The sequence below is a fragment of the Pristiophorus japonicus genome, chromosome 5, assembly GCF_044704955.1.
Source record: "Pristiophorus japonicus isolate sPriJap1 chromosome 5, sPriJap1.hap1, whole genome shotgun sequence".
Taxonomy (NCBI): Eukaryota; Metazoa; Chordata; class Chondrichthyes; family Pristiophoridae; genus Pristiophorus; species Pristiophorus japonicus.
Window position 1 is genome coordinate 56101015 of NC_091981.1, and position 26421 is coordinate 56127435.

General features: G+C 43.0%; 2 protein-coding genes across 4 annotated transcripts in view; one reads left to right on the plus strand and one right to left on the minus strand.

Moving 5' to 3' along the window:
* Positions 1 to 21966, minus strand: part of LOC139264345 (lysine-specific histone demethylase 2) — a 147857-nt gene extending 125891 nt beyond the window's left edge. The window contains exons 1-4 of the mRNA XM_070880635.1: positions 21483 to 21966; positions 5887 to 5981; positions 5009 to 5130; positions 1086 to 1175 (exon numbers count right to left, since the gene is read on the minus strand). Coding sequence (XP_070736736.1) covers positions 1086 to 1175; positions 5009 to 5130; positions 5887 to 5981; positions 21483 to 21501 — 326 coding nt within the window. The 5' untranslated portion in view covers positions 21502 to 21966. The remainder of the gene's footprint in view (positions 1 to 1085; positions 1176 to 5008; positions 5131 to 5886; positions 5982 to 21482) is intronic.
* The window catches only part of LOC139264347 (probable thiopurine S-methyltransferase), a 70711-nt gene continuing 66023 nt past the window's right edge, over positions 21734 to 26421 (plus strand). For 2 of the 3 annotated variants that reach the window (XM_070880640.1, XM_070880641.1), the window contains exons 1-2: positions 21734 to 22323; positions 24508 to 24651. In XM_070880640.1, coding sequence (XP_070736741.1) covers positions 22256 to 22323; positions 24508 to 24651 — 212 coding nt within the window. In that variant the 5' untranslated portion in view covers positions 21734 to 22255. The remainder of the gene's footprint in view (positions 22324 to 24507; positions 24652 to 26421) is intronic. The other variant, XM_070880639.1, reaches the window with a different exon arrangement.

The following is a 26421-nucleotide window of genomic DNA, read 5'->3' on the forward strand; positions in this document are numbered from 1 at the left end:
CTAAACTCCAGTGAATACAGGCCCAGTCGATCCAGTCTCTGCTCATATGTCAGTCCTGCCATCCCGGGAATCAGTCTGGTGAACCTTCGCTGCACTCCCTCAATAGCAAGAACGTCCTTCCATTGGAATACTCTCCACTTGCCTGGATGAGTGCAGCTCCAACAACATTCAAGAAGCTAGACACCATCCAGGACAAAGCAGCCCGCTTGATTGGCACCCCATCCACTACCTGAAACATTCACTCCCTCTTGTAGATGGTACACACTGGCGCACCATAGCTGCAGTGCGTACCATCTATAAGATGCACTGCAGCAACTCGCCCCGGCTTCTTCAGCAGCAGCTCCCAAACCTGTGCCCTCTACCATCTAGAAGGACAAGGGGTGCAGGCACATGGGGACACCATCACCACCAAGTTCCCCACCATCCTGACTTGGAAATATATCGCCATTCCTTTATCGTTGCTGATTCAAAATCATAACAGCACAATGGAATTACCTTCACCACATGGACTGCAACGGTTCAAGGCGGCGGCTCACCACCATCTTCTCAAGGACAATTAGGGATGGGCAATAAATGCTGGCCTTGCCAGCGACGCCCACATCCCAAGAATGATTTTTTTTTAAACTATGTACATATTAACTATTGGCAAACTGGACTGAAAACTGCCCAAAGTCATACCATTTTGACTACTCTACAATTATAACCAAAATTTCAACCTCTTAATCCAAGCTGGATTCAAATCCATTCTCGAAGCTAGTTACTTTTATCTTCAAAGTAAATATAATTTTCAGGTGGTGTGCCAGCACTGTACAAATATGCAAGTGCTGTTCCATGTAGCAGCAGCATGTGGGTACACAGTCACACAGCAAATTCTCAATCACAGTCCTATAATTCTAGAAAAATAAAATTAATTCAAAGCTAGGCACAAGAAGAGTAATTAGGAGAGGGGAAAAGGTCCAAATGCATCTTGAATACATTTTCAAAATGCTAGAGGCTCAAGAACAGCCAATACCTTTGGCTGAGAAATGATAAGTACCGAAAAGAGGAAATAATTTTTAAAAAACAAATAAATTCCAGAGACTTACCTGCGGTAACAATGGTCAAAGCATTCATTGCAGAAATGTTCCCCACAAGATAAATGGTACCAGCGTGATGTGTAACCATTTTTAGCACACCTAAAAATGAAGAATCACAAAGAGGAATACATATGAGTTACCTTTCTGAACCTCCAACACATATAGCAAGTCGTAAACATTTGCAAACTTTGGATGACTAAAATTTAATCTTTTTGTACTAATCTATAATTTGAGGATATAAACCCTATATATATATATAATTTAAATCAACTTCTACCAAAAAAAATCTCAGCATCTCAAATCTGCATCACATTCCAAGTAGCTGGGGCACAACAACAACTTGCAATTATATAATGCCTTTAATGTAGTAAAAGATTCCAAGGTGCTTTACAGGAGCATAATCAGATAGAAATTACCAAAGAACAAGCCTGTATTCAAGGAAACAATAGGACACATGGCCAAAAGTTTGATCATAAAGGTAGGTTTTAAGGAGCATCTTAAAGGAGAGGTGGTGAGGTTTAAGGAGGTAATTCGTGAGCTGCTAATGGTGGAACAAGGAAATCGGGGATGCGGAAGAGGCCAGAATGAGAAGAACATAGCTTCTTGGAGGGGTGGAAGAGCTTATAGAGATAGGGAGGGGAGAGGCCATGGAATGATTTAAACACATGGATGAGAATTTTAAATTTGAGGCATTGATGAACCAGGAGCCAATGTAGGTCAGCAAGCCCAGAGGTGATGGGTGAACGGGACTTGATGCAAGTTGGATACAGGCAACAGGGTTTTAGATGAGCTTGTGTCTGTGGAAGGCAAGCCAGGAGAGCATTGGAATAGTAGAGTCTGAAAGCAAAAGCATGGATGAGGGTTTCAGGAGCTGAACAGACTGGTTCAGCTGGCGCATCCATGAAGTGGGATGGAATTTGTGGCGGCTAGGGAACAGAGCTTGTGGTGGGGGCCGAAGACAATAGCATAGAGGGATTGTTAGCTTTTGGGTATGGTCCAACACAGCTTTCAAAGTAACATTTTTTTTTTTAAAGCATGTATCTGCAAACTGGAAATATGAAGCATAATTTTTTTTTTAAATTAGATCATTGAAGAAGGTTGGTCATGTGGATTTGTGGAAAATATGCGCAGCAGTGCTGGAAGAAAGTTAAGCGGATTGACTTATAAAGTTATCTGGAGTGACTGGAGAAATCTCAGCCCTCCGTGACATGACTACCATTTCAGATCTCATTAAGGAGCCAAGCTTTCTGGTCAATCATTAAGGTGCCCTGGAGTATTGCCTGTCTCACGCACTGAATTACAGGTACTAATTTGCCAAAGGATGACTCGGTTCCAACCTTTCTTCGCCAGTCATGTCACCTTGAAGATCCAGACCGCAACACAGACACACAGCACACCCCATTGAACATCTGTCTGCCCAGTTAGAGGTGTGGAGCTTCAACAGCAGATGCTTGCCTTTCTACATACTTAGGAGGTACAGAACCCTGGATATATGTGCATGTGTAATCTTGCCTGGCCTCCAGGTAAACTCTTCTAGCAGCTCTTATTCTAGTCAACTGTACAACAAGCTTCTGTTGGTAGAACCTGCACTGGAGAGTTTGCAATGTGCCAGCCATCTTACTGTCTTAAATATGCAAGTCCAATGATACAAACAAAGCTTGACCCTTACCAACTGCTTATTCTAGGTTCTTACATGAGGGTCTTTGACAAAAGAAAAACATGCCTGGCAAGAAGCTCACTCCACATACAAGCACTGTCAGGTTAATTTACGCTCTTTTTTTAAAAAAACCAAACATGAACCTACATGCAAAACGGGTTTCCCCCATTTTAATACCGTATTTGCACAGTACTTAATTGCAGATCCTTTACATATTTAAGCATTTTCTGGCACAGCATGTTATGTACAAACAACTTTGAGGTACTGTAAATCAGAAATCAGGCACTCTGCAGCAGAAAGGGTCGACAAATCACCCTAGGGCATTTTCACACAGCTCTCAGCAGCAGACAACAGAGCAGCATTGCAGATCCCCTACCTGCTTCTAAATACAGAAAATACATTATGGGGGGATAATATTTTTTTAAACAATAGCTAAAATATTTTCTGAAGTATCCAAAGTATTCCTCAACTTAAACTCAATGTTTACAACAAAGACAAAAAAAGATGTAATTCCATTTTATCTAAAATGAAACCAACAAAGTTAATTAAAAGATAGAATTTTCAACATAGTTGGTATGAAATAAGAGTTTTAAGTTGCATCTTTGTTTATAGACAAGGGGACACTTAGTTTTGAGTCTTAACTTCAAAAGGAACCCATCATCTTATGAAATAGATACTTTGTGACAGCCTGCAATTTCGTCTGCGGGTAACACATGGTAGCACCATAAATATTCCTTCCACTCTATGAGCAGCTCTGAGATTAAACATTCCTATAATTATTTGATGCTGAATACATACAATTTAAAACATGTCAGAAGTGCAAGCCTACCTTAATTTACAGTACACTTATAAAAAGTCAATTGTAAAATGTTTTCAGTTCTGAAAGGATTATTAGGAAGTATAGTAATTAGATGTCAGCATTTGACCTATATATGAGTTTACAACAAAATACACATAAAAGCTTCAAGTAAATCCTGACCCAACAGTATAATTCCACTAAACAAATAGGTCCTTTATTAAAAAGTAATTTGTAAATTGCAGACAAATATATTGATAGTTACATTGCTCCTCCTAAATATAAAGGGCCCAAGTTTCTACACGATAAAAAACGGGCGCCCGTTTTTCGCGCCTAAAACGGCGGCAGAAAAAAAACGCGCAATTCTGGAGCGGCGGCGCCCAGGGGGGGCAGAGCCTACACTCGCGCCGATTTTGTAAGTGGGAGGGGGCAGGTACCATTTAAATTAGTTTTTTTCCTGCCGGCAACGCTGCGCATGCGCGTTGGAGCGTTCGCGCACGCGCAGTGTGAAGGAAACATTGGCACTCGGCCATTTTTGTAGTTCTTTGTAGCCGTTTAATTTTTGAACATTTTTTAATAAAAGCACATTGCCATCAGCACTGAGGCTTTTTGCAGCCTTCTCACTGTCTCCTCTCCTCTCCTCTCCTCTCCTCTCCTCTCCTCTCCTCTCCTCTCCTCTCCTCTCCTCTCCTCTCCTCGCGGGAACGAACGGGCGCCTCCTTTACCCCCCCCCCCCCCCCCCACGGGAACGAACGGGTGCCTCCTTTCCCCCCCCCCGCGGGAACGAACGGGCGCCTCCTCCTCCCCCCCCCCCCCCCGCGGGAACGAACGTGCGCCTCCTGCCCCCCCTCCCCCTGCGGGAACAAACGGGCGCCTCCTCCCCCCCCCTGCGGGAACGAACGGGTGCCTCAACTTGTGAGGCTGACTGCAGCATTCTCCGTGGCTGAAGCACTTTCACACAGGTAGGAAGATGGTTTATTTAATCTTTTCTTTGCTTATAAATGTTTATTCAGGTTGGATTTATTTGTATAATATTTGTAGAAGTATAAATAAGGATTTATTATAGAATTTAATGACTTCCCTTTCCCCCCCCACACCTCGTTCTGGACGCCTAATTTGTAACCTGCACCTGATTTTTTAATGTGTAGACAAGGTTTTTTTCAGTTCTACAAAAATCTTCACTTGCTCCATTCTAAGTTAGTTTGGAGTACGTTTTCACTGTGGAAACTTTGAAATCAGGCGTCAGTGGCCGGACACGCCCCCTTTTGAAGAAAAAATTCTGTTCCAAAGTGGAACTGTTCTACCCGACTAGAACTGCAGAAAAAAAATGTGGAGAATTGCGATTTCTAAGATAGTCCGTTCTCCACCAGTTGCTCCTAAAAATCAGGCGCAAATCATGTGGAAACTTGGGCCCAAAGTGTATACATAAAATCAGGTGAACCATAATCTCAATATATTTATAGCATCAACTTCACTTGCCTCTCTGCAGCACTTGCAAAGCAAACTGGGTATGTTGCACTGCAGCCAGCTTTTTCACACTTCCTATATTTCTTTTCGCAACCTTCTTCCTCTTCTTCAGTTTCAAAAGTTTTCTTTTTTACCTTTATTATAACAAAAGAAATGCAAAATGAATGTATTGATATTGTTGAACTGCTGAACTATCAACGCATCTCCACAAATTCATTCTTAAAAAAAAATTATACAGATGTAACTACAAACTACCTGGGGTACAATACAAAAAGTCTTATGTCAAATCTGTCAACTGCTACAATCTTCTTTGAAATACTATGGAACATGAATCATATGTACTAGTTAGTGGCATAGGTCACTTACTACAGCTCACATCCATCTGCAAAGCTGCAATGACATACACCCCAAGGCTGGAGAGTGCAAACAGAACAATAACAAATGGCATTTTTAGGAGAGAACAAAAGAAAATTCTCTGCAAATACTACAAACTCATAAGAGGATATTTGCAGTCGACAATGATCATCTTTCACCACACATTTATCTAAAATATATCAACGTACAAAGTATCTATTTGAGCCTATATACTGTGTCTTCATCTCTCCAGAGATTACTTGATACTTTTAAAAATAGCAGTACTTTAAAAGAACATTCAGTATCACATGTTCAAGCACTATAAAAACTTTTAAAATTATTATATAAAATCCATTGGTGGCTATTGTACTAACAAGTTTGTGTTTAAAAAAAATTAGGAGCAAGCTAAATCAACACAAGAGGCAGTATGATGTGCATCTGATTTCAAATCATTTAAAATCCAGCAATATCTGCTTGAACTCAAAAAAATAAATTGAAAACCAGTGAATATTGGCTTTAGTAGCACTGTACAACACCTGTCTTCCTGATGATCTCAAGGGAGGATTATTATCCACTGGTGCTTCAAAAATAGCTGGTCTTTTCTTCGCCCGGATCCGTCCACTCATGGTATCTACAAATAATCAATATATATCTGGTTATCAAATTTGGAATAACGAGTCGTCATTGTATACACCGGCCATTTGTGAATATACTTCCACAGAAACTACATTAGAAAGACTGGAGCTTTCACTCACCATTTGCTCAGTTACAATTTAGTGAAATGAGTGCAGCCATTTTGAACCTGGTTATAAAACAAGCCACAAATGTAATTTGCCCGAAATAGCTGAAGCTGTACCATTCAAATTTTTGATGTAATGTAATTGGGCAGAAAAATGTTGGGAAGAGATATTTCATGCAACGTCATTCAGAGAAAATGAAAGTAATATTAAACTGCAAGGAAGATTAGAGATTTAACCAATGGGGGAAAAAAAAATTAATGGACATTTATGACAGACATTTACGTCGCACAAAGACTGACAGTACCCAGAGAAAAACAACCACCCTGAAAAAGAAATTACTCAGTGATTTATTGGATTTTCCTTCACTTTGTTGATTCTTATTAAGGCTCTTTTATTTTTAAATAAAGGCTGTGATTTTACAAACATCGGCAGGTCCGTAGCGGACAATGTTTGTGGCGGGTCCTGACCCTAATGCTCTCTCCATCCCCTGATTGGGCTTGTTAAGCCCGCACAACATGTTTGCCGGCCAATTAGAGGTAGCGGGTCAGATAACGTCATTTGATGTTGTCGTTCTTAAAAGGGACCATGGCTAACTTTCTTTTGACATTAGTGCGTCTACAGCATTGAGGTGCTAAAAACTGGTAAGCACTGCAGAGAGATGCAGGGCTGCATCCAGGCTCTCCCATGATTCCCCCCATATGCTAATAGAGGGAATCACAACACACAGGGAGGTCCTCTTCCTTTCCATGGGCGGAAGAGACCTCCCCAGGAGATCAACACAGCCTGGTTGCACATTACAGAGGAGGGCACAAGCAGAGATGTGGTCAGGTGAACCTGGATGCAGTGCCGCAAACATTTCAATAATCTCAGTAGATCACAAAACGTTACTGCAAAGGCACGCTCAACCTTATCCTGCTGTGCCTCTCATCACATCCCCATCACTCTGCCTTCCCTATCCTACTCCTGCACATCCTTACTCAGACCAAATTACCTTGCACCTCCACCCATCCCTCTCTATTTAATAACTTCCCCAGCCACCCCTCTCACTCATCATTGTGCAATCAAATCAACTAACAACACTCAAGGGTAGGCACTTGGGTGTTTTATGCAATGTTCATGTAAAGTATCTGTTAATGTGGTGCCAAACATTGAAACCTTTATTTTCAACACTTTGCATTCTTGGACAGATTTGTGTGCACATTTGGAAGTTGCTTAGTGAGTTGCCGTGAATGCTGAGACATAAAAGCTACCCCCCGAAATGGTGGAGTGCAAAAGGAATGGCTTGGGCATTGTAGGGATGCTTTATGGTGTTGGGGTAGGGTGGTGCCAACTTGGCGAATCATATGGCAGCCAGGGTGTACAGCTTCAAGTGAAGTAAATCTGGTCTTGTTGAGGCCATCCCTTGCCTCCCAGGCAGCAATGTGGTCAGGTGCTGTTGCCCTGTATCCTGTGTAGCATCAGTTGATTGCGGAGAAGATTGGTGTTGTTGGTGCTACTGATGTTGAGGCTGATTGTGGTGGCATACCGAGGACAAAGGTGAGGTTTTCAAGGGCACCCATGCTGATGGAAGAGATGGCAGATGAAGTAGAAATGACAGAAGCAATCGGTCAATGGTGGGAGAGGTAATGAGGTCAGATTGGATGTTTACTTGTCGAAAGACTTGCAGCATTCTGAATCTGTAATGGAAATGCAGTTTAGAGAAGCTAGCTGTTAAGGGAACATTTGTCAATCAGCTGGGAGCTTTGACTGAACATTTGAAGCAGTCAACTCATCAGCAGATTCAATGGTCACTGTCTTACACAAGAACATAAGAAATAGGAGCAGGAGTAGGCCATTTGGCCCCTCAAGCCTGCTCCGCCATTCAATAAGATCATGGCTGATCTGATCCTGGCCTCAACTCCACTTCCCAACCTGCTCCTCATACCCTTTGACTCCCTGATCATTCAAAAATCTATCTCTACCTTAAATATAGTCAAAGACCCAGCCTCCACAGCTCCCTGGGGTGGAGAATTCCAAAGATTCATGACCCTTAGAGAAGAAATTCCTCCTCATTTCTATTCTGAAATTATGCCCCCTAGTTCTATATTCCCTCATAAGGGGAAGCATCCTCTCTGCATCTACCCTGTCAAGACCCCTCAGAATCTTATATGCTTCAATAAGATCACCTCTTATTCTTCTAGACTCCAATGAGTATAGGCCCAACCTTTCTTTATATGACAACCCATTCATCACAGGAATCAACCTAGTGAACCTTCTTTGAACTGCCTCCAATGCAAGTATATCCTTCCTCAAATAAGGAGACTAAAACTGTATGCAGTACTCCAGGTGTGGTCTTACCAACACCTTGTACAGTTGTAGCAGGACTTGTGTTTATACTCCATCCCCCTTGCAATAAATGGCAACATTCATTTGCCTTCCTGATTACTTGCTGTACCTGCATGCTAGCTTTTTGTGTTTCATGTACAAGAACCTATTGATCCCTCTGTACTGCAGCATTTTGTAATCTCTCCCCATTTAAAAACAGTAATTTGTTTTTTTATTTTTCCTACCAAAGTGGATAAAGCTCACATTTTCCCACATTATATTCCATCGGCCAAATTTTTGCCCATTCACTGAGCCTATATATCCCTTTGTAGATCCTTTGCGTCCTCCTCACAACTTGCTTTCCCACCTATCTTTGTATCATCAGCAAATTTGGCTATGTTTCCCTTCATCCAAGTCATTAACATAAAATGTAAATAGTTGATGTCCTGGTACTGATCCCTGTGGCACCCCACTACAGTTTGCCAACCTGAAAATGACCATTTATCCTGACTCTCTGCTTTCTGTTACTTAGCCAATCCTCTATCCACGCTAATATATTACCCCCAACTCCGTGAGCTCTTATCTTGTGCAGCAACCTTTTATGTGGCACCTTATCGAATGCTTTCTGGAAATCCAAATACACAACATCTACTGGTTCCCCTTTATCCACCCTGCTCTTTACATCCTCAAAGAACTCCAACAAATTTGTCAAACATGATTTCCCTTTCATAAAACCATGCTGACTCTGCTTGACTGCATTATGATTTTTTTTAAATGTCCTACTACCACATCCTTAATGATGAACTCCAGCATTTTCCCAATGACAGATGTTATGCTAACTGGTCTATAGTTTTCCTGATTTCTGTCTTCATCCTTACTTAAATAGGGGCATTACATTTGTGGTTTTCCAGTCCGCTGGGATCTCTTCAGATTCCAGGGAATTTTGGTAGATTACAACCAATGCATCCACTATCTCTGCAACCACTTCTTTTAAGACTCTAGGATGCAGGCCATCATGTCCAGGGGACTGGTCCACCTTTAGTCCCATTAGTTTGCCTAGTACTTTATCTCTAGTGATAGTGATTGTTTTAAGTTCCATACCCCCTCCCCCCTCTCCCCGCCCCAAATAGCTCCTTGATTATAATTGGGATGTTTTTAGTGTCTTCTACCGTGATGACTGATATAAAATATTTGTTCAACGTCTCCGCCATTTCCCTGTTACCCATTATTAATTCCCCAGTCTCATTCTCGAAGAGGCTAACATTTACTTTAGCTACTCGCTTCCTATATTTCTTGCTAGTTTACGCCCATGTGCTATATTCTCGGTCTTTATCATTTTTTTTAGTCATCCTTTGCTGATTTCTAAAAATTTCCCAATCTTCTGGTCTTCCACTGTTCTTCACATCGTATGGCTTTGTTTTCAATTTGATGCCATCCTTTACTGTCTTAGTTAGCCAGGGATGGTTCATCCTTCTCAGTCTTTGTTTCTCACTGGAATATATCTTTGTTTAGAGAGTTATGAAATATTTCCTTAAATGTTTACCACTGCTTTTCTACAGTCTTACTCTTTAATATATTTTCCCAGTCCACTTTAACCAACTCAGCCTTCATAGCTTTGTAATTACCTTTATTTAAGTTCAGGACACTAGTTTGAAACCTCGCTTTCTCTCACTCACTGATTTTGAAATTCTACCAGGCTCTGATCACTCTTCTCAAGAGGCTCCTTCACTACGAGATTATTAATTAACCCAGACTCATTACACATTACCAGATCTAAAATAGTCTGCTCCCTAATTAGTTCCACAACCTCACAGACGAGGTCTAGGTACAGCGGGAAACTGGTGAGCAACCTGTCAAATCCAAAAAGATGGAAAAAAACCACTAATAAATGGCTGTAAACAAGCCACTAATGATTTTAATTGCCTCCACCATCGCTGCCTGTCAGGTCTGCTCAGCATTGATAGACCCAACATTGGGAAAGTCCAGTGTTCCAACCCACTGTGAATCATTTTAAAATTAACAGCTGACCCACCACCCATCCCATCTTCTGGATGCTGTCAAAATTCTGACCTAAAATGTCCGGAACCCACTAAATATTGCCATCTTGATGTACGAACATATGAAAATGACAGTAAGGAAAAGACCAGCTGGTCCATCCACAACAATTTGCATTTATATAGTAGTAAAACATCCCAAGGTGCTTCATAGAAATGTAATCAAAGAAAAATTGGCACCAATCCAGAGAAGGAGCTATGAGGAGCTATTACTACTAGGGGGATCACGGGGTATGGCGAGAAAGCAGGAATGGGGTACTGAAATTGCATGTTCAGCCATGAACTCATTGAATGGCGGTGCAGGCTCGAAGGGCCGAATGGCCTACTCCGGCACCTATTTTCTATGTTTCTAGGACAGGTGACCAAAAATTTGATCAAAGGTATTAATGAATATTTTAACAGAATGAGAGAGAGGTGGAAAGGTTTAGGGAGGGGGGATTCCAGAGCTTCGTGCCTAGACAGTGGAAGGCACAGCTACCAACGGTGGGGTGAAGAAAGTGCAGGATGCACAATAGGCCATAGTTGGAAGAATGCAGATTTCTTAGAGTGTTGTAGCACTGGAGGCGGTCACAGGGAGAGAGGGGCAAGGCCATAGAGAGATTTTAAAATGAGAATGAGAATTTTAAAAGACCAAGTGCCAACATAGGACAAAAAGCACTGGGAAGATGGATGAACAAGATTTGGCTAGGATACTGTCAGCAGAGTTTTGGATGAACTCAGGGATTGTGGAAAGTGGAAGATGGGAAGCCGGTCACAAAAGTATTGGAATAATCAAGTCGAGAGGTAACAAAAGCATGGATGAATGTTTCAACAACTGCTGGGTTGAGGCAGAGACGGAGAAGAACAATATTTTAGAGGTGGTGGAAATGGGCAGTTTTCGTGACGGAAAGGATATGGGGTCAAAAGTTCAGCGCAGGGTCAAATAAGATGCCAAAGTTGCCAACAGTCAGAGGTTAGGGAACGGAGTTTGTTGAAGAGGCAAAAATAATGGCTTGGTGTTCCCAAAATTGGAGGAAATTTTGGTTCATCCAGGTCTGGAAGTCAGACAAGTAGCTTGACAGCAGAGAGTAGATGGAGGATTCAGTGAGGTGGTGGTGGTGAAGTAGAGCTGGGTGGCATCAGCATATATGTAGAACCGATAAAGTGTCTTTAGATGGTTTGGCCGAAGGACATATACATATTGTTATGTTGCAACTGAGTAGCATGATCCTCAATACTCCCCACCAACCAGCAGCCATGTAATAATCTGGTATAGGCAAAAAATAACCTTAGGCCAATTCAGGGGGAAAAAAATTCTTGGAAATTTCTGTCCACCCCCAAAAAGCAAAACAAGTTCTACGAGACCAGAGTGATGATGAGATACATCATTCACTATCACATCTATCTTTTCTACACAATTATATCAGCCATAGCCAGGAACTCGACGAGCTCCCTTTTGAATACTTGTTGTGAATCCTCACTCTCTACACACCCCAAGTGGAGGAAGATCATCCGGGAGGGCATGGAGTACCTCGAATCTCATCTCCAAGAGCATGCAGAAAGCAAGGGAAGGAGCATGCGGAAAACCAGATTCCCTTCCCACCTTTTCCTTCAATGACTGTCTGTCCCACCTGTGACAGAGACTGTAATTCCCGTATTAGACTGTTCAGTCACGAACTCACTTTTAGAGTGGAAGCTAGTCTTCCAATTTCGAGGGACTGCCTATGATGATGATGACGATGACGCCAACTACACGAGCAGGCAATTTGTTCTAAAAAGTTGATAACCCTCTTCGAAAAGAAAAACTGCCTAGTTCTATGCTTACATACACACATCCCCTGCTTCTCCTTAACCTATCTAATTCAAATAATCTATCCACATGAAACAATCTAGTCCCCGAGACAGAGTTCTGTGGTAACTCAACGCTTTTAAACCATGTGTCAATCCTCAAGCTTTTCCAGGGCCTCGACATCACCCACCACAAGGGGACCAAAACTGGAAACAGTACTCTAGACAGTGCGGAGGCGAACAATCGCCTCGCACTGAGGTCATGGTACACAATCCTCTTACCCTGGGATCAGGATACAGTTCCCTCTTACCTCTTACCTTATCGATCTACTTGAGAGAAAGCGAGCGAGCGCGAGGGAGGGAGGGAGGGAGCGCGGGGAGGGAGGGAGGGAGCGCGGGGAGGGAGGGAGGGAGTCCCGCGAGCGCGAGAGAGAGCAAGCGCGAGGAGGGAGGGAGGGAGTCCCGCGAGCGCGAGAGAGAGCACGAGCGCGAGAGAGAGAGAGAGAGAGAGAGAGAGGACGAGCTTGAGAGAGAGAGAGAGAGAGAGAGAAGACGAGCGCGCGAGAGAGGGGACGAGCGCGAGAGAGAGGGGACGAGCGCGAGAGAGAGGGGACGAGCGCGAGAGAGAGGGGACGAGCGCGAGAGAGAGGGGACGAGCGCGAGAGAGAGGGGACGAGCGCGAGAGAGAGGGGACGAGCGCGAGAGAGAGGGGACGAGCGCGAGAGAGAGGGGACGAGCGCGAGAGAGAGGGGACGAGCGCGAGAGAGAGGGGACGAGCGCGAGAGAGAGGGGACGAGCGCGAGAGAGAGGGGACGAGCGCGAGAGAGAGGGGACGAGCGCGAGAGAGAGGGGACGAGCGCGAGAGAGAGGGGACGAGCGCGAGAGAGAGGGGACGAGCGCGAGAGAGAGGGGACGAGCGCGAGAGAGAGGGGACGAGCGCGAGAGAGAGGGGACGAGCGCGAGAGAGAGGGGACGAGCGCGAGAGAGAGGGGACGAGCGCGAGAGAGAGGGGACGAGCGCGAGAGAGAGGGGACGAGCGCGAGAGAGAGGGGACGAGCGCGAGAGAGAGGGGACGAGCGCGAGAGAGAGGGGACGAGCGCGAGAGAGAGGGGACGAGCGCGAGAGAGAGGGGACGAGCGCGAGAGAGAGGGGACGAGCGCGAGAGAGAGGGGACGAGCGCGAGAGAGAGGGGACGAGCGCGAGAGAGAGGGGACGAGCGCGAGAGAGAGGGGACGAGCGCGAGAGAGAGGGGACGAGCGCGAGAGAGAGGGGACGAGCGCGAGAGAGAGGGGACGAGCGCGAGAGAGAGGGGACGAGCGCGAGAGAGAGGGGACGAGCGCGAGAGAGAGGGGACGAGCGCGAGAGAGAGGGGACGAGCGCGAGAGAGAGGGGACGAGCGCGAGAGAGAGGGGACGAGCGCGAGAGAGAGGGGACGAGCGCGAGAGAGAGGGGACGAGCGCGAGAGAGAGGGGACGAGCGCGAGAGAGAGGGGACGAGCGCGAGAGAGAGGGGACGAGCGCGAGAGAGAGGGGACGAGCGCGAGAGAGAGGGGACGAGCGCGAGAGAGAGGGGACGAGCGCGAGAGAGAGGGGACGAGCGCGAGAGAGAGGGGACGAGCGCGAGAGAGAGGGGACGAGCGCGAGGACGAGCGCGAGCGAGAACGAGCGAGCGAGAGAGAGAACGAGCGAGCGAGAGAGAGAACGAGCGAGAGAGAGAGAACGAGCGAGAGAGAGAGAGAACGAGCGAGAGAGAGAGAGAACGAGCGAGAGAGAGAGAGAACGAGCGAGAGAGAGAGAGAACGAGCGAGAGAGAGAGAGAACGAGCGAGAGAGAGAGAGAACGAGCGAGAGAGAGAGAGAACGAGCGAGAGAGAGAGAGAACGAGCGAGAGAGAGAGAGAACGAGCGAGAGAGAGAGAGAACGAGCGAGAGAGAGAGAAAACGAGCGAGAGAGAGAGAAAACGAGCGAGAGAGAGAGAATGAACAAACAAGAGAGAGAGAATGAACAAACAAGAGAGAGAGAGAATGAACAAACAAGAGAGAGAGAGAATGAACAAACAAGAGAGAGAGAGAATGAACAAACAAGAGAGAGAATGAGTGAACAAGAAAGTAAAAGGGATGAGTTACTCAATGAAATGGAGAAAGAAAGTGAATTGAGAAAGTGAGAATGAGTGCCCATGTTCCCTTTATTTTTGGGGGGTGTGCGGCCCCTTTAACAGCCAATTGAAATTTCCACTCATGAGGTTCTCTCATTTAAAGGCCGGTGTGCCGGCTGTGTGGAACCAAGAGAGAGCGTAAAGCAATGAGGGTGAGTTACTGAGTGAGTACGAGTGAACGTGAATGATTGAATGAGTGAAATTCACTTAGTGAGTGTGAGTGAGCACAAGAAAATGAGTCTGAATCAGTGAGTGAATGGTAATGAGAGTCGTAATCCAGAGTGCACACAGCAGCTTGCAACGGGCTCCGACCTCAGTGCTCATCTTCTCACCTTCCCCACTCACTGTTCTCCAGTCATGGCTGAGGTGGGAAGAGGACAAAATTCAGTTCTTATAAACTTAGTGCCACCGGACTACTTAATTATTATTAGAAGCACAAAAAGCTAGTTCCTGAGCTGTCATATGGAAATAACATGGTGTCTCAAGACCTTTACAATCGTTCAATGCCATTTACTCGTGTTATTTATCACTCATCAGTTTGCCAAATGTTTTTATAGTACCTTTTACAAACATGCCTTTCACGATTGTACAGGTGTGGATTTTACACCAGATTAAGTAGTTAGTATCACTGGCTGTTAAAATGCAGGCACCCCAAACTGAACCATTGTACAAGGCCACCACAATGCAAATGCCACTTCTGTCTATTTGCTTTTGCTGTAGCCTTGTGGCACTGGTCGTGAACCTTGAGTGGCTCATGTACCGTAACACGCAAGTTTCTTTCTTACTCAACCGACATTAATTAGTTCAGAACCCTATATGGTGTACATGTGTTGACATTAGCCCCACCCACATGCATATACTATATTTATATTAAATGTCATCTGCCAGATGCAGGCCCCAATTTTCCCACTGTACCTAGATCTGAATGCAGTCATTTTTTTTCTCATCCAAGGCTCTAACACTTGCAAAAAACTGTCATCCACAAACTTGCAGGCAGCCCCCACCCCCACACCCAACACTTTCATCTAGATCATTAATATAGATTGTGAACAGCAACAGCCCCAAAATTGATCGCTATGGTAATCCACTAACAACTGAGCTCCAAGTAGAAACACTAATTAACAACCCTCTTGTCTACAAGAATGCAACCAGTTCCTTATCCAACCCAGCATCTGCCCTTCAATCCCACAGGATAAAGTAGTCTATTTGTAGCACCTTGTCAAAAGTTTATTGTAAATCCACTCATACAATGTCAGCTGGGCTATGTTCATCCACCAACCTAGTAACTTCCTCAAAAGAATTCAACCAGGTTGGTGAGAAAGGACCTTCCACTTCAGGAGCCAAGTTGAATCTCTAATTACCCCTTCTTTGTCCCGGTGATCATTCACAGTATCTCTAATGATCCCTTCGAGCAACTTGCCTACAACAGAAATCAAGCTAATAGGCCTATAATTACCCAGGACTTACTTGTGGCCCTTTTTGAACACTGGTACAACAGGAGTTCCCCTGGTCCATGGAAACAATCTCAGACTATAGCAAGCTGTTAAATATAAAAGTTGGGGGTCACTTTGCACAATTCTCATTTCTTTGAGCACCCTAGGGTTTCAACTGTGGCTCAATGGGTAGCATACTTGCCTGAGTCAGAAAGTTGTGGGTTCAAGTCTCACTCCAGAGACTTGAGCACATAAATCTAGGCTGACACTCCAGTACAGTGCCGAAGGAGTGCTGCACTGTCGGAGGTGACGTTAAACAGAGGCCCCGTCTGCTCCCTCAGGTGGACGTAAAATATTTCATGGCACTGTTTCAAAGAAGAGCAGGGGAGTTATCCCCAGTGACCTGGCCAATATTTATCCCTCAATCAACATGACAAAAACATATTATCTGGTCATTACCACAATGCTGTTTGTGGGAGCTTGCTGTGTGCAAATTGGCTGCCGTGTTTCCCATATTACAACAGTGACTGCACTAAAAGTACTTCATTGGCTGTAAAGCACTGAGATGTCCGGTAGTCGTGAAAGGTGCTATATAAATGCAAGTCTTTCTTATTTAGGGAGACACCCAATCTGCAGTAATAGTGCACATCACACCAAAGAAAGCATACAACGTGTTCCAAGTACACAAACCATGCTGATCCATACATAACCAAGAAGTAGGAACTTTCAGTGACTCAAATAAATAGGCGTCCCTAATTTTCCTCCCTCCAAAAAAGGACAGCTGTCCAAACAGCACCAACTGAGATCAGGACATCAACCGCCATATTGGAATGTTTCAGGTTGCATGTATCCTAGTCTGAGGACATGCTCAAATAGTGCATACAACATGGAGTTCATCAGTAAAAATCTATTATAATTTAATATTGCAAAAGGTCATTTTAAACACCAAATACCTAAAAAAATAATCAAATATACAAACTCTGATTACTTGTTCAATGATACACATCCTCTTCAAATAAGTGAAATGTAAATGATGCAAAGTGAGTTATTAAAAGTCATATAGTGATGCCGAGTACTGTGTGTCAGTAATTGTGTTGCGCTATCGTGGATTACTTCCTATATCTCGGGAGCCTCCTATCAACAAGAGCAAGCATCGACGAAGAGATCCAACACCGCCTCCAGTGTGCCAGTGCAGCCTTCGGCTGCCTGAGGAAGAGAGTGTCTGAAGACTAGGCCCTCAAAACTGCCACCAAGTTCATGGTCTACAGGGCTGTAGTAATACCTGCCCTCCTGTATGACATGGACCATGTACAGCAGACACCTCAAGTTGCTGGAGAAATATCACCAACGATGTCTCCGCAAGATCCGACAAATCCCCTTGGAGGACAGGCGCACCAACATCAGCGTCCTCATCCAGGCTAACATCCCCAGCATTGAAGCACTGACCACACTCTATCAGCTCCGCTGGGCAGGCCACATAGTTCACATTCCAGACAGAGACTCCCAAAGCAAGTGCTCTACTCGGAGCTCCCTCACGGCAAACAAGCCAAAGGTGGGCAGCGGAAATGCCACAAGGACACCCTCAAAGCCTCCTTGATAAAGTGTGACATCTCCACTGACATCTGGGAGTCCCTGGACCAAGACTGCCCTAAGTGGAGGAAGTGCATCAGAGAGGGCACTAAGCACCTCGAGTCTCAATGCCGAGAGCATTCAGAAATCAAGCGCAGGCAGCGGAACGAGCGTGCGGCAAACCAATCTCACCCACCCCTTCCCTCAACGACTATCTGTCCCACCTGTGACAGAGTCTGCGGCTCTCGTATAGGACTGTTCAGCCACCAAAGAACTCACTTCAGGAGTGGAAGCAAGTCTTCCTCGATTCCGAGGAATTGCCTATGATAATGATGGAAACAAAATGATAACATCTATTCATACTGCAGAATCAAAACAATGAAGAATATATCTGTGGTAGTTATCTACAACTTGTCAAAAAATTATTTCAGGACAGCATATCCTGGGATGTTCTCCCCCTCCCCTTCTTCCCTCAGCTCTTTCATTCTAAAATTCAAACAAGAGGATCACAATCTCAAGTGTCTTCACATTGTTACAGTCATCCATAACAAGGCAAAGTCTGGCCCCAGTATTCCTTGCAGTACTTCAGCTTCATAATAGGAAACCAGCAGCATTTAAGAGTAATCTCTTCCAAGTTAAAAATCCCATAGACCAGTGAAAAATATTAAACAAATTCAAAAACTACAGTACTCACATAGCTTGTTAGGAGTAACTGTTAAAAACTAAATATCACAAAAGTAGATTAAGTTCTGGATATTTGTTTTTAGGAAAAGCCATTCAGAGCTTGAACATTCTTAATCTGTATCATCACAAAATAGTGAAAAGGTTTAAATTCAGCCTCTGAACTTAAAATGTTGGCCTATCCAGGAAATTGAATTAATTCAGTATGGCCTCGAACAGCTCGTCTACAATTTCCCAAGCATGCAGCTATAATCATTTCAGAATTCTGAGATAAATGGAGCCTTTCATACAGGTTCAGGCAAATAATCAAGAATTTGGCTTTTGAAACAAGTTAGACAAAATACTTGATCAAGTATGAATTTCATCTTGGTTTTCATACAATAATCAGATACTATGGCCCAAATTTTCCCGACCAACGCCATAAGTTGTGCACCCCAACCAGCCAGTGGTGAATTGGCACCAAAATTTACAGGAGAACAGATTTGAATATGCCACAAGGATAGCAACATAAGGAAGTGACACAGCCAAAGACCAATAAAAGGGACTTTGTTTTACAGAAGGAAACCACTAATGCCTATCTTCATTTTCCTTTAAATGGGCACTATAGTATTTTTTTAATAATTGTGTACAGAATTATATTGAAGCTAAACCAGAATCTACATGTTTACATTGGAAGTTGACTGAATTGATTGCCAAAAAAAGCTACTTTGGATTGTAATTTTCATTAAACTGCTTCACTTTTTACAATTATAGGAAAAATATAAAAGTTGGAATGTTGAAGATCGCTAGTGCTGCATTTCATCTATTTGGTTTTATTTTGATGGTGTTATTGTGTTTCATTTGAGCTGCAAGGTCTATTAAAAATCTGATTTTTTAAAAACCAAACAAGTTTATAAATAGCTGTCAGTAAATCGTGTTCTCTGCAGCTAGTTTTAGTTTGAAGTCTAAAGAGCTGACAAACATAAACTAGTTGGTGAAACTGGCTCTCTGGTGTTTTAAGAATATTTATTTTGAGTTGGAGCAACACCATCTCATTGCTTCAGCTTTAGGTATTTTGCTGAAAAATCTATCTTTGCTATGTCTTTGACCAAGAGATTGCTGTTATTTGTACTCGAAAGGAAATTAATTCTTTAGAAACTCAAGATTATTTTCACTGTCATTTAAAAGCAAATCAGGTTCAGTAAATGCATTGTAAAAGACAATATCATGCCACTGCCAATGCTATTATTTAAGCATAGTGGCAATGCTGTGAAAACTAAGTTACATGCAGGAAAATGGCAATTAGCACTGATTTCAATGGGGTTGGAACAACTACAAATACTTGGCCCGGATTTTGCAGCCAGTGATGAAGGAACACCGCTCGCCATTCATTACACTTAAAGCTGCCCACAGACCTTTTGTGGGCTTTTGAGTGGAAACTTAAGGTTATTGTGGCATGTGAGAGCAGGCCAAGCAACAGTGTGTCTCTTCAACCAATAAGATTGAAGAATCCTCAGAGACACGCAGTCTAAACCAGGAAATATAAATTAGAATATTTAATTCAATATAAAAGGCACATACAGAAACCAAAATAAAGGGAAGGAAATAAAAATGGGGAAAGAGAAAAAGAAAGAAAGTGGGGGAAGGAAAGAGATAAGAGAGAAAGAAAAAGTAGCAAAATGCATTTGAATTTTTATTAAACTCTGAAGGAATGAGACTTCACACTTGTTAAAGTAAATTTTCAGTGCCAAAGGGTGTCTGGCAGAAATTAAGACCTGTCATGCTGTTAAAAATTCACTTACACCTAAACACGCCAGCGCTACGTCTTCTGGCATGTTTAGTAGATAACTAAGCACCGCAACTTCACGCCCTTCATGTATTTTAATGCCGAATTTCTTGGCGAGGTGCCGTTACGGCAAAGCGTCTGGAGGAGCAGGGTAAATCGGATAGCAACTTCCTGACTTCTGAGTTTCTCTGCGCCTGTGCAGACGCCGGAAATTGCTGTCCAATTTACTCCCTAATAACACTCATTGCCCCACCGATATTTCTATCGCAAAAAGATGGGTCGTTGCATTTTTCGGCGAAGGTGATGGAGGAGAGGCGCAAAAGTCCCAGGACAACATAGAGTGGCATAATTAATGGTGTAAGTAACTTTATCCATAATTTCCTCTTTTGCACCGTTCAAGGGTCCCTATGCCGTAGATTGATCATGGTGCAAGTCCCCAGGAAAGTTTGGAACCATGATTCACTATCTGCACACAAATTAACAGCGAATATTATACAGTACAGTAAGTGCTTCTAACCACCACACTGTTTGTTGGTAAAAGGAAAAAAATTATTACATTGTGTTATCACACACAACTTTATTTTCCCAATTGTTTCTAAGATTAAATTGTGACAATAATTGAGAAACATTAGATATTCAAATACTTTTCTGGTTTCAAAGAAATTGTCTTTAAGAAAACAGCACAAATTCAAAGCAAAAAATTGTCATAATTCATTCCCACTATTTTTTTCAATTTGCTTGCAATTTACAGGAAGAATGTCCACTGCAATTAATCACTAACATTAGACAAATCAGTAAACTTTCCAACACATTAAAACCATTATCTGAGACTTTTAAAAATTACTGTTAAAATTTTGGGGGAAAAAGACTGCTAAAAGTTCATTACTTCTCCTTCAGTTTCCTCCTTAACCGTTCACCAAGGAAGTCTCCGACCAATCAAATTAGATTTCACCATAAACAAAATGACTACGTTTTTGTTGCTGTTGGTAAACCTTGCATTCAACAATAACGTTTTTTTAAAAAGCATGCATGTAGAAGTAAAGCAGAACTCGCAGATAATAAATTATGAAAAAAGTAACGAAGACGAAAAAAATATTATAGGAACACCTGTGATTTAACAGCGAGGATTGCTACTGCCAATGGGGACAGCTGGTCAACATCAAATACTGAAACCAACCGTGTAAACATGTATGTAACATTATGTAAACATTCCCGTTAGCATTGACCTTGCCTTAGCTGGTATCTCATTTATATCACAATGTAGCTTCAACCATCCTCACTGTATCCACAGCGAGTGCACACACAGGGCAGCTCAGACATGGGTTGGTACCGATTGTTGCACAAAGCCTGAGCTCCAGGCCGAGGATTAGGGATCTCCGAGATGAACGTACCTTGGTTCCTTTTCTCTCACACACACACACACACACACACACGGCTCGAGGGGAGGATAATCGATCCACCGAGAGACCAAGTCCGGCAATAGGTCCGGTGACTGGAGCCCCGGTGGAGGGAGGCAGACCCCGGGGCGGGTGATGCGAGTTATTTAACGGCAGCTTCAAACTCTCCGACGGTGAGGACAAGCGCAGGGGGTGGGGCAGAATAAAAGACGGCGATTGCGAAATTAACGGCCAGGACAGAGCGGCGCCACAATCTGACCCGCACTCACCTGTGTCCGAGTAATACATTGTGACACGGCCCCCTCCGTCTCCCTGGTTCCTGTGTGGATCGTCGCTCAGCTCCGTCTCGCTCAGTCCCCCCAGCTCGAGCCAAGGCTCGCTCCCCCTCTCCTCAGCTCGAGACCAGGCTCGTTCCCCTCCTCTCTCCAGCTCGAGCCTAGGCTCGTTCCCCTCCTCTCTCCAGCTCGAGCCTAGGCTCGCTCCCCCTCTCTCCAGTTCCAGACCAGGCTTGCTCCCCTCCTCTCTCCAGTTCGAGACCAGGCTCGCGCCCCTCCTTTCTCCAGTTCGAGACCAGGCTCGCTCCCTCTCCTCTCCTCTCCTCTCCTCTCCTCAGCTCGAGACCAGGCTCGCTCCCTCTCCTCTCCTCAGCTCAGCTCGAGACCAGGCTCGCTCCCCCTCTCTCCTCAGCTCCAGCCAAGGCTCGTTTCGTTTTTCTATCTCCACCCTCAACTCGAACTCGTCTTTCTCTCGAGCTCAGGCTCGCGCTCTCTCTCACGCACGCGCCCCAGGTCCTTAACCGACGCGATTTGAATAATGTGATGACTTTAACCCGAGCGTCGCCGCGAGTTGGGGGCGAGAAGAGGGACAGAGAGAGGGGATGTTTTTGTTTTTCTTATATTTTTCAGCCCTTTACTTCCGGCCATGGGTTTTAAGTTTAAATTTCGGGCCGGTTTCTTTTTTGATGATGACCAAATCCAGAAGACGAGTGCGTGTGACCTGTGACCTTTATAATCCTCCTCCCCTTGGCTGTCAGAAGTAACTTATGTATTTGGGCTGCACAGTCTGGCAAACATCTACTGCGGGTCAAACTCCAAATAACCACACGAAGAGGTGAGTCCGATTGATTGTTTTATTAGAAGGAATTGTGTGTGTTGGAGAATAATGCTCAACTAAATCAAAAGCAAAATATTGCGAATGCTGGAATCTGAAATAAAAACAGGAAATGCTGAAAATCTCAGCAGGTCAGGCAACATCTGTGGAGAGAAACAGTCAACGTTTGAGATCTGTGATCCTTCGTCACAGTGGGGAGAGAGGGGAGAGGGAGAGAGAGGGGGAGAGGTCGAGAAGCATGGCCTGACCAAGAACAAGAGCAACCCATGTAGCTTCGCAAGTGGAGAGAAACGGAGTTAACGTTTGGGGTCCTTGATCCTTCGTCAGATGCTGCCTGACTTGCTGAGATTTCCAGCATTTTCTGTTTGTATTATTAATACTCAACTAAAGCCATCCCTGCCCCGCTCCCAGCAGCCCACCGCTCTTGTGGTCGTCTGCGGCTCAGATTCAACACTTGCTCCATTGAAACCTGAGAGATACGTTGTAGCAAAACCTGACGAAAAGTAATCGACCTGAAACGCTAACTCTGTTTCTCACTCCACAGATGCTGCCTGACCTACTGAGTATTTCCAGTATTTTCTGGTTTTATTTCAGATTTCCAGCATCCACAGTATTTTGCCTTTGTATACCAAAACTCCTTGCTTTGTTTAAATTGCCTATTGCTTAGCATATGGACAACAATAAACAACGGAAAAGTTGCACTTTAGCCATAAACATGTGCCCACCAGAGTCTTAATTACGTCCATTTATTTATATACATATACAATTTTTCCTTAAAAACGAGACGAGGAGAATAGATACTTTAGTGGTATCTGAAATTAAATCAGTGAAAAATTTGAAATCTCAATTTTTGAGCATCCATTAACTCATATGTATTTAAATGAAAATAAATTACATTTTCCAACTTAGAGTGTAAACTTTTTATAAGCTAGTTGTTTATTAGTTTATTGACACCAACTGTCTCGGGTCTGACTTGAAAAATGGCTCCTTGGGTGAGGTACCAGAAGGCTGCCAATGCCTATGGAACTGTACTTCAGCAGTAGTCAGTGTCATTTCAGCTGGAGAGGAGAAAGTTACCCAGTTTTTAAAAAACATTCGTTTTTTTGTAGTTTTCAAACTACAGATTTCGGGGAAGTCGTATCTTTTTTTAAAAAACACTTATGTGGCAATAATTGAACACATTGTCATGATCACATCCCTAAATTTATAGTAAATTCTCCATGACTGAACTCAGAAAGTCAATGCCTAGAATTTGCGGTCAGCGGTAAAGTAAAGGCGTTCGCTGCTGGCCCTGAAGCAAGCTTCGCCCAAAGATCTCGCGATCTGTGTTGAAGTACGGGTTTTCCAATGCGTATTTCAAATCAATGGAGTGTAGTGGGGATCTCCCAGTGCTAGCTGCTATGATGTCAACAAGCTAAGCAGCCAATCAAACTGCAGAGTTCTCACAGACAGTGAATAAGGAAGTGAGTAAGCTCTTACATTTTTTTTTAAAAGTTAGAATTTTAAGAGCAAGCAAAACAAAGATTGAGGCTCTCGCATGGGTGCAAGGCAAATCTGAAATAAAGGTGGACAACTCTTGCATTTTAAAAAAAAGTTTTGCAATTTAAATTTTTTATTAACGTTTAAATTTGACACTGCAAAGAATAAAAATTACTTTCTCAGGGCCATAATCTTTGTTTAGCAGTCAATATACGATGTTAAAATCCCAGTTACACTTAATCCCTTTGGTCTAACTCTTAGGGGAGAATTTAACAGTGTAATTACTGCAGAAGAACTGAAGTTTTCATCAGTTTCCCTGAATTGAGAGATTAATCTGATTGCCGGCTCTGTTGGCGGGGTGTGGGTGGGATGGCGGGGGGGAGGGCGGTTAGCTGCAGGCACAGCACAGACTGTGTTGGAGCAGTGAATGACAGAGTACAAGTTCAGGATTTCTGCATGCGCCAAATCCTGAAGTTGTGGTCAGTTTCAAAGGCAGAATGATGGCAAATGCTGCCCGTTCACAGTCATCCAGATCGGAAATGCTAGGCCATTGTAACATTTTACAAAGCAAACTAAACAGTTGATTTTTTTTGTTGCTTAAAATTGGGATCCATCCGTCTTTTGCTCCGATTAAAAATGGAAGATTTTGTTTGGGAGTGTTTTTCGTGTGCTCTGTACATGTTGTCACAATGTGGATTTTCCCAGAACCATGAGTACTGATGTGGCTATACCAGAGGGAAAGAGGTTGAACAAGTACGGAGACCTAGAAAATCTTGATTTGACTGTGGAAGACTGGATGACAAGATGGGAAAAGAAACACATTGGTTTTCATAAACATGAAATTCACAAGTGAGTACAGCTTTTAGGTTCCAGACAGGTTGTAATTTTTTTTTAAATATATATTTTTTTCTTAACATTGATTTTTCAGGCTTTTTTTTTATTGTCTTCATGGCATGCATTGATGAACAGGGGTTGTTTTCATTAAAATGTGTGTGTGTGTGTGCGCAAAATTCTAGTGAAATTATCCAAATATCAAGTGCTGTTGCTGTATAAATGAAAGACCCAGGCTGCTGTCCATTAGTTGGAGTTTGAGAGTCAAGCTTTGTGTGAACAAATTATGTCCGAACCGCAGGATTGGAGAACTCGGTGCCTTCTTTCCCAAGTACCTATAGTGCTTTATCTCTTTTTTTTGAACATTTTAAGTATAAATTCCAGCTATCTGTGGAGCTTTGGAGCTAGCATGAGCAATATAAATGTCTCCCAGCTTTTTCTATCAAAACACTGGAGCCCATGTCTTGTTAGAAAAAGAGATTTAGAAGATGACATTGCCAAGCCTGAAAACCTATGAGATGTAGTCAACGATTAATGTTTTCTGTATTTCTTTATTTATAGAGTGTCAGTAGATGATTACCCAAGAGTATGATATGTGATAATGAATGAACCCCCTTTTATATTGGTAACTATATGTTTATTGCACTTGGTATATAAATATATATAACACTAACCATAGGCTTTATCTCTTGTACAACAAAATAACTCACAAGACCAGCATTTTATAATATTTGAGCTTACTACTTCTCAACACACATATTCATATACAGTCTATTTCACTGAAGTTTTCCATTAAACATATAAAAGGCGGGGGGGGGGGAAATAAAAATAGACCATCCTTTTTATGCACTTGAACTATACAAATAAAAGTGATAAATTTTTTTAAATGCATTGTTACTAATATAATATTTACATTCATAAAATGACTTGCAAATGAAGCTATTGCTGTGTTTTAAGTTTTATTTTAAGTTTTGATACTCACTTCTGCAGAGGTAGAGTAGCTTCTAACTCATTTCAATAGTGTGAAGCACATTGTCCCCAAGGTGACTTGTGATTCAATGAAACCATATCCATCATATGGCCTTGCTCACTAATTTTTCATTTTATAATAATGTGACATTTTTGGCCTGCTGACACATTTCAGGGACTGATTTCAAGAACTAATAAATGATTTGAAAGTTGAATTTCTTTAAAAGAATACTCTGGAATAAGACTTGCTTTTGTCTCACGTATTCATTCAAAAATAACTCATTTAATTTGTGGGTTTTTAAAAAATTGTAATCTTAGCTACGTATTTGATTCTCTGGACACATGTGAATGCATAGCAGCAAGCAAATGAATACAATTTGCCTCCAGGACATAAGTAAATTAATTACATCTCTGGTGCTAGGGTCAACAAATACATTTAATAAATATTAATTGTGGAGCTTCCAGTAGCTTAATAGATTGTATAATTCAATAAACCATAAAGGCCAACAAGGTCCCAGATTTGATAATAAACTAGCTAATTTTATTCAGGACAGTTGTGTTTCAGAATTTTTTACCCTTTGGTTTGGGAGTGATTTTGATTTTATATTGGGATTAAGTTACTAAATTAAATTAAAATTAGTTCATCAGGGATTAATCCCCAGAACACATGTTCTAGAAATGTGCATTAGGTCCACTAGAAGTATCTGTCCAGGATGATGTTCATCTCATAAATCTGCTTGAGACAATGGGGGTTTAAGTTATTGGGCCAAAAATGGTGTTCAGAGGCTTCCAGTGGGAAGATGCCTCCAACCAAATTTA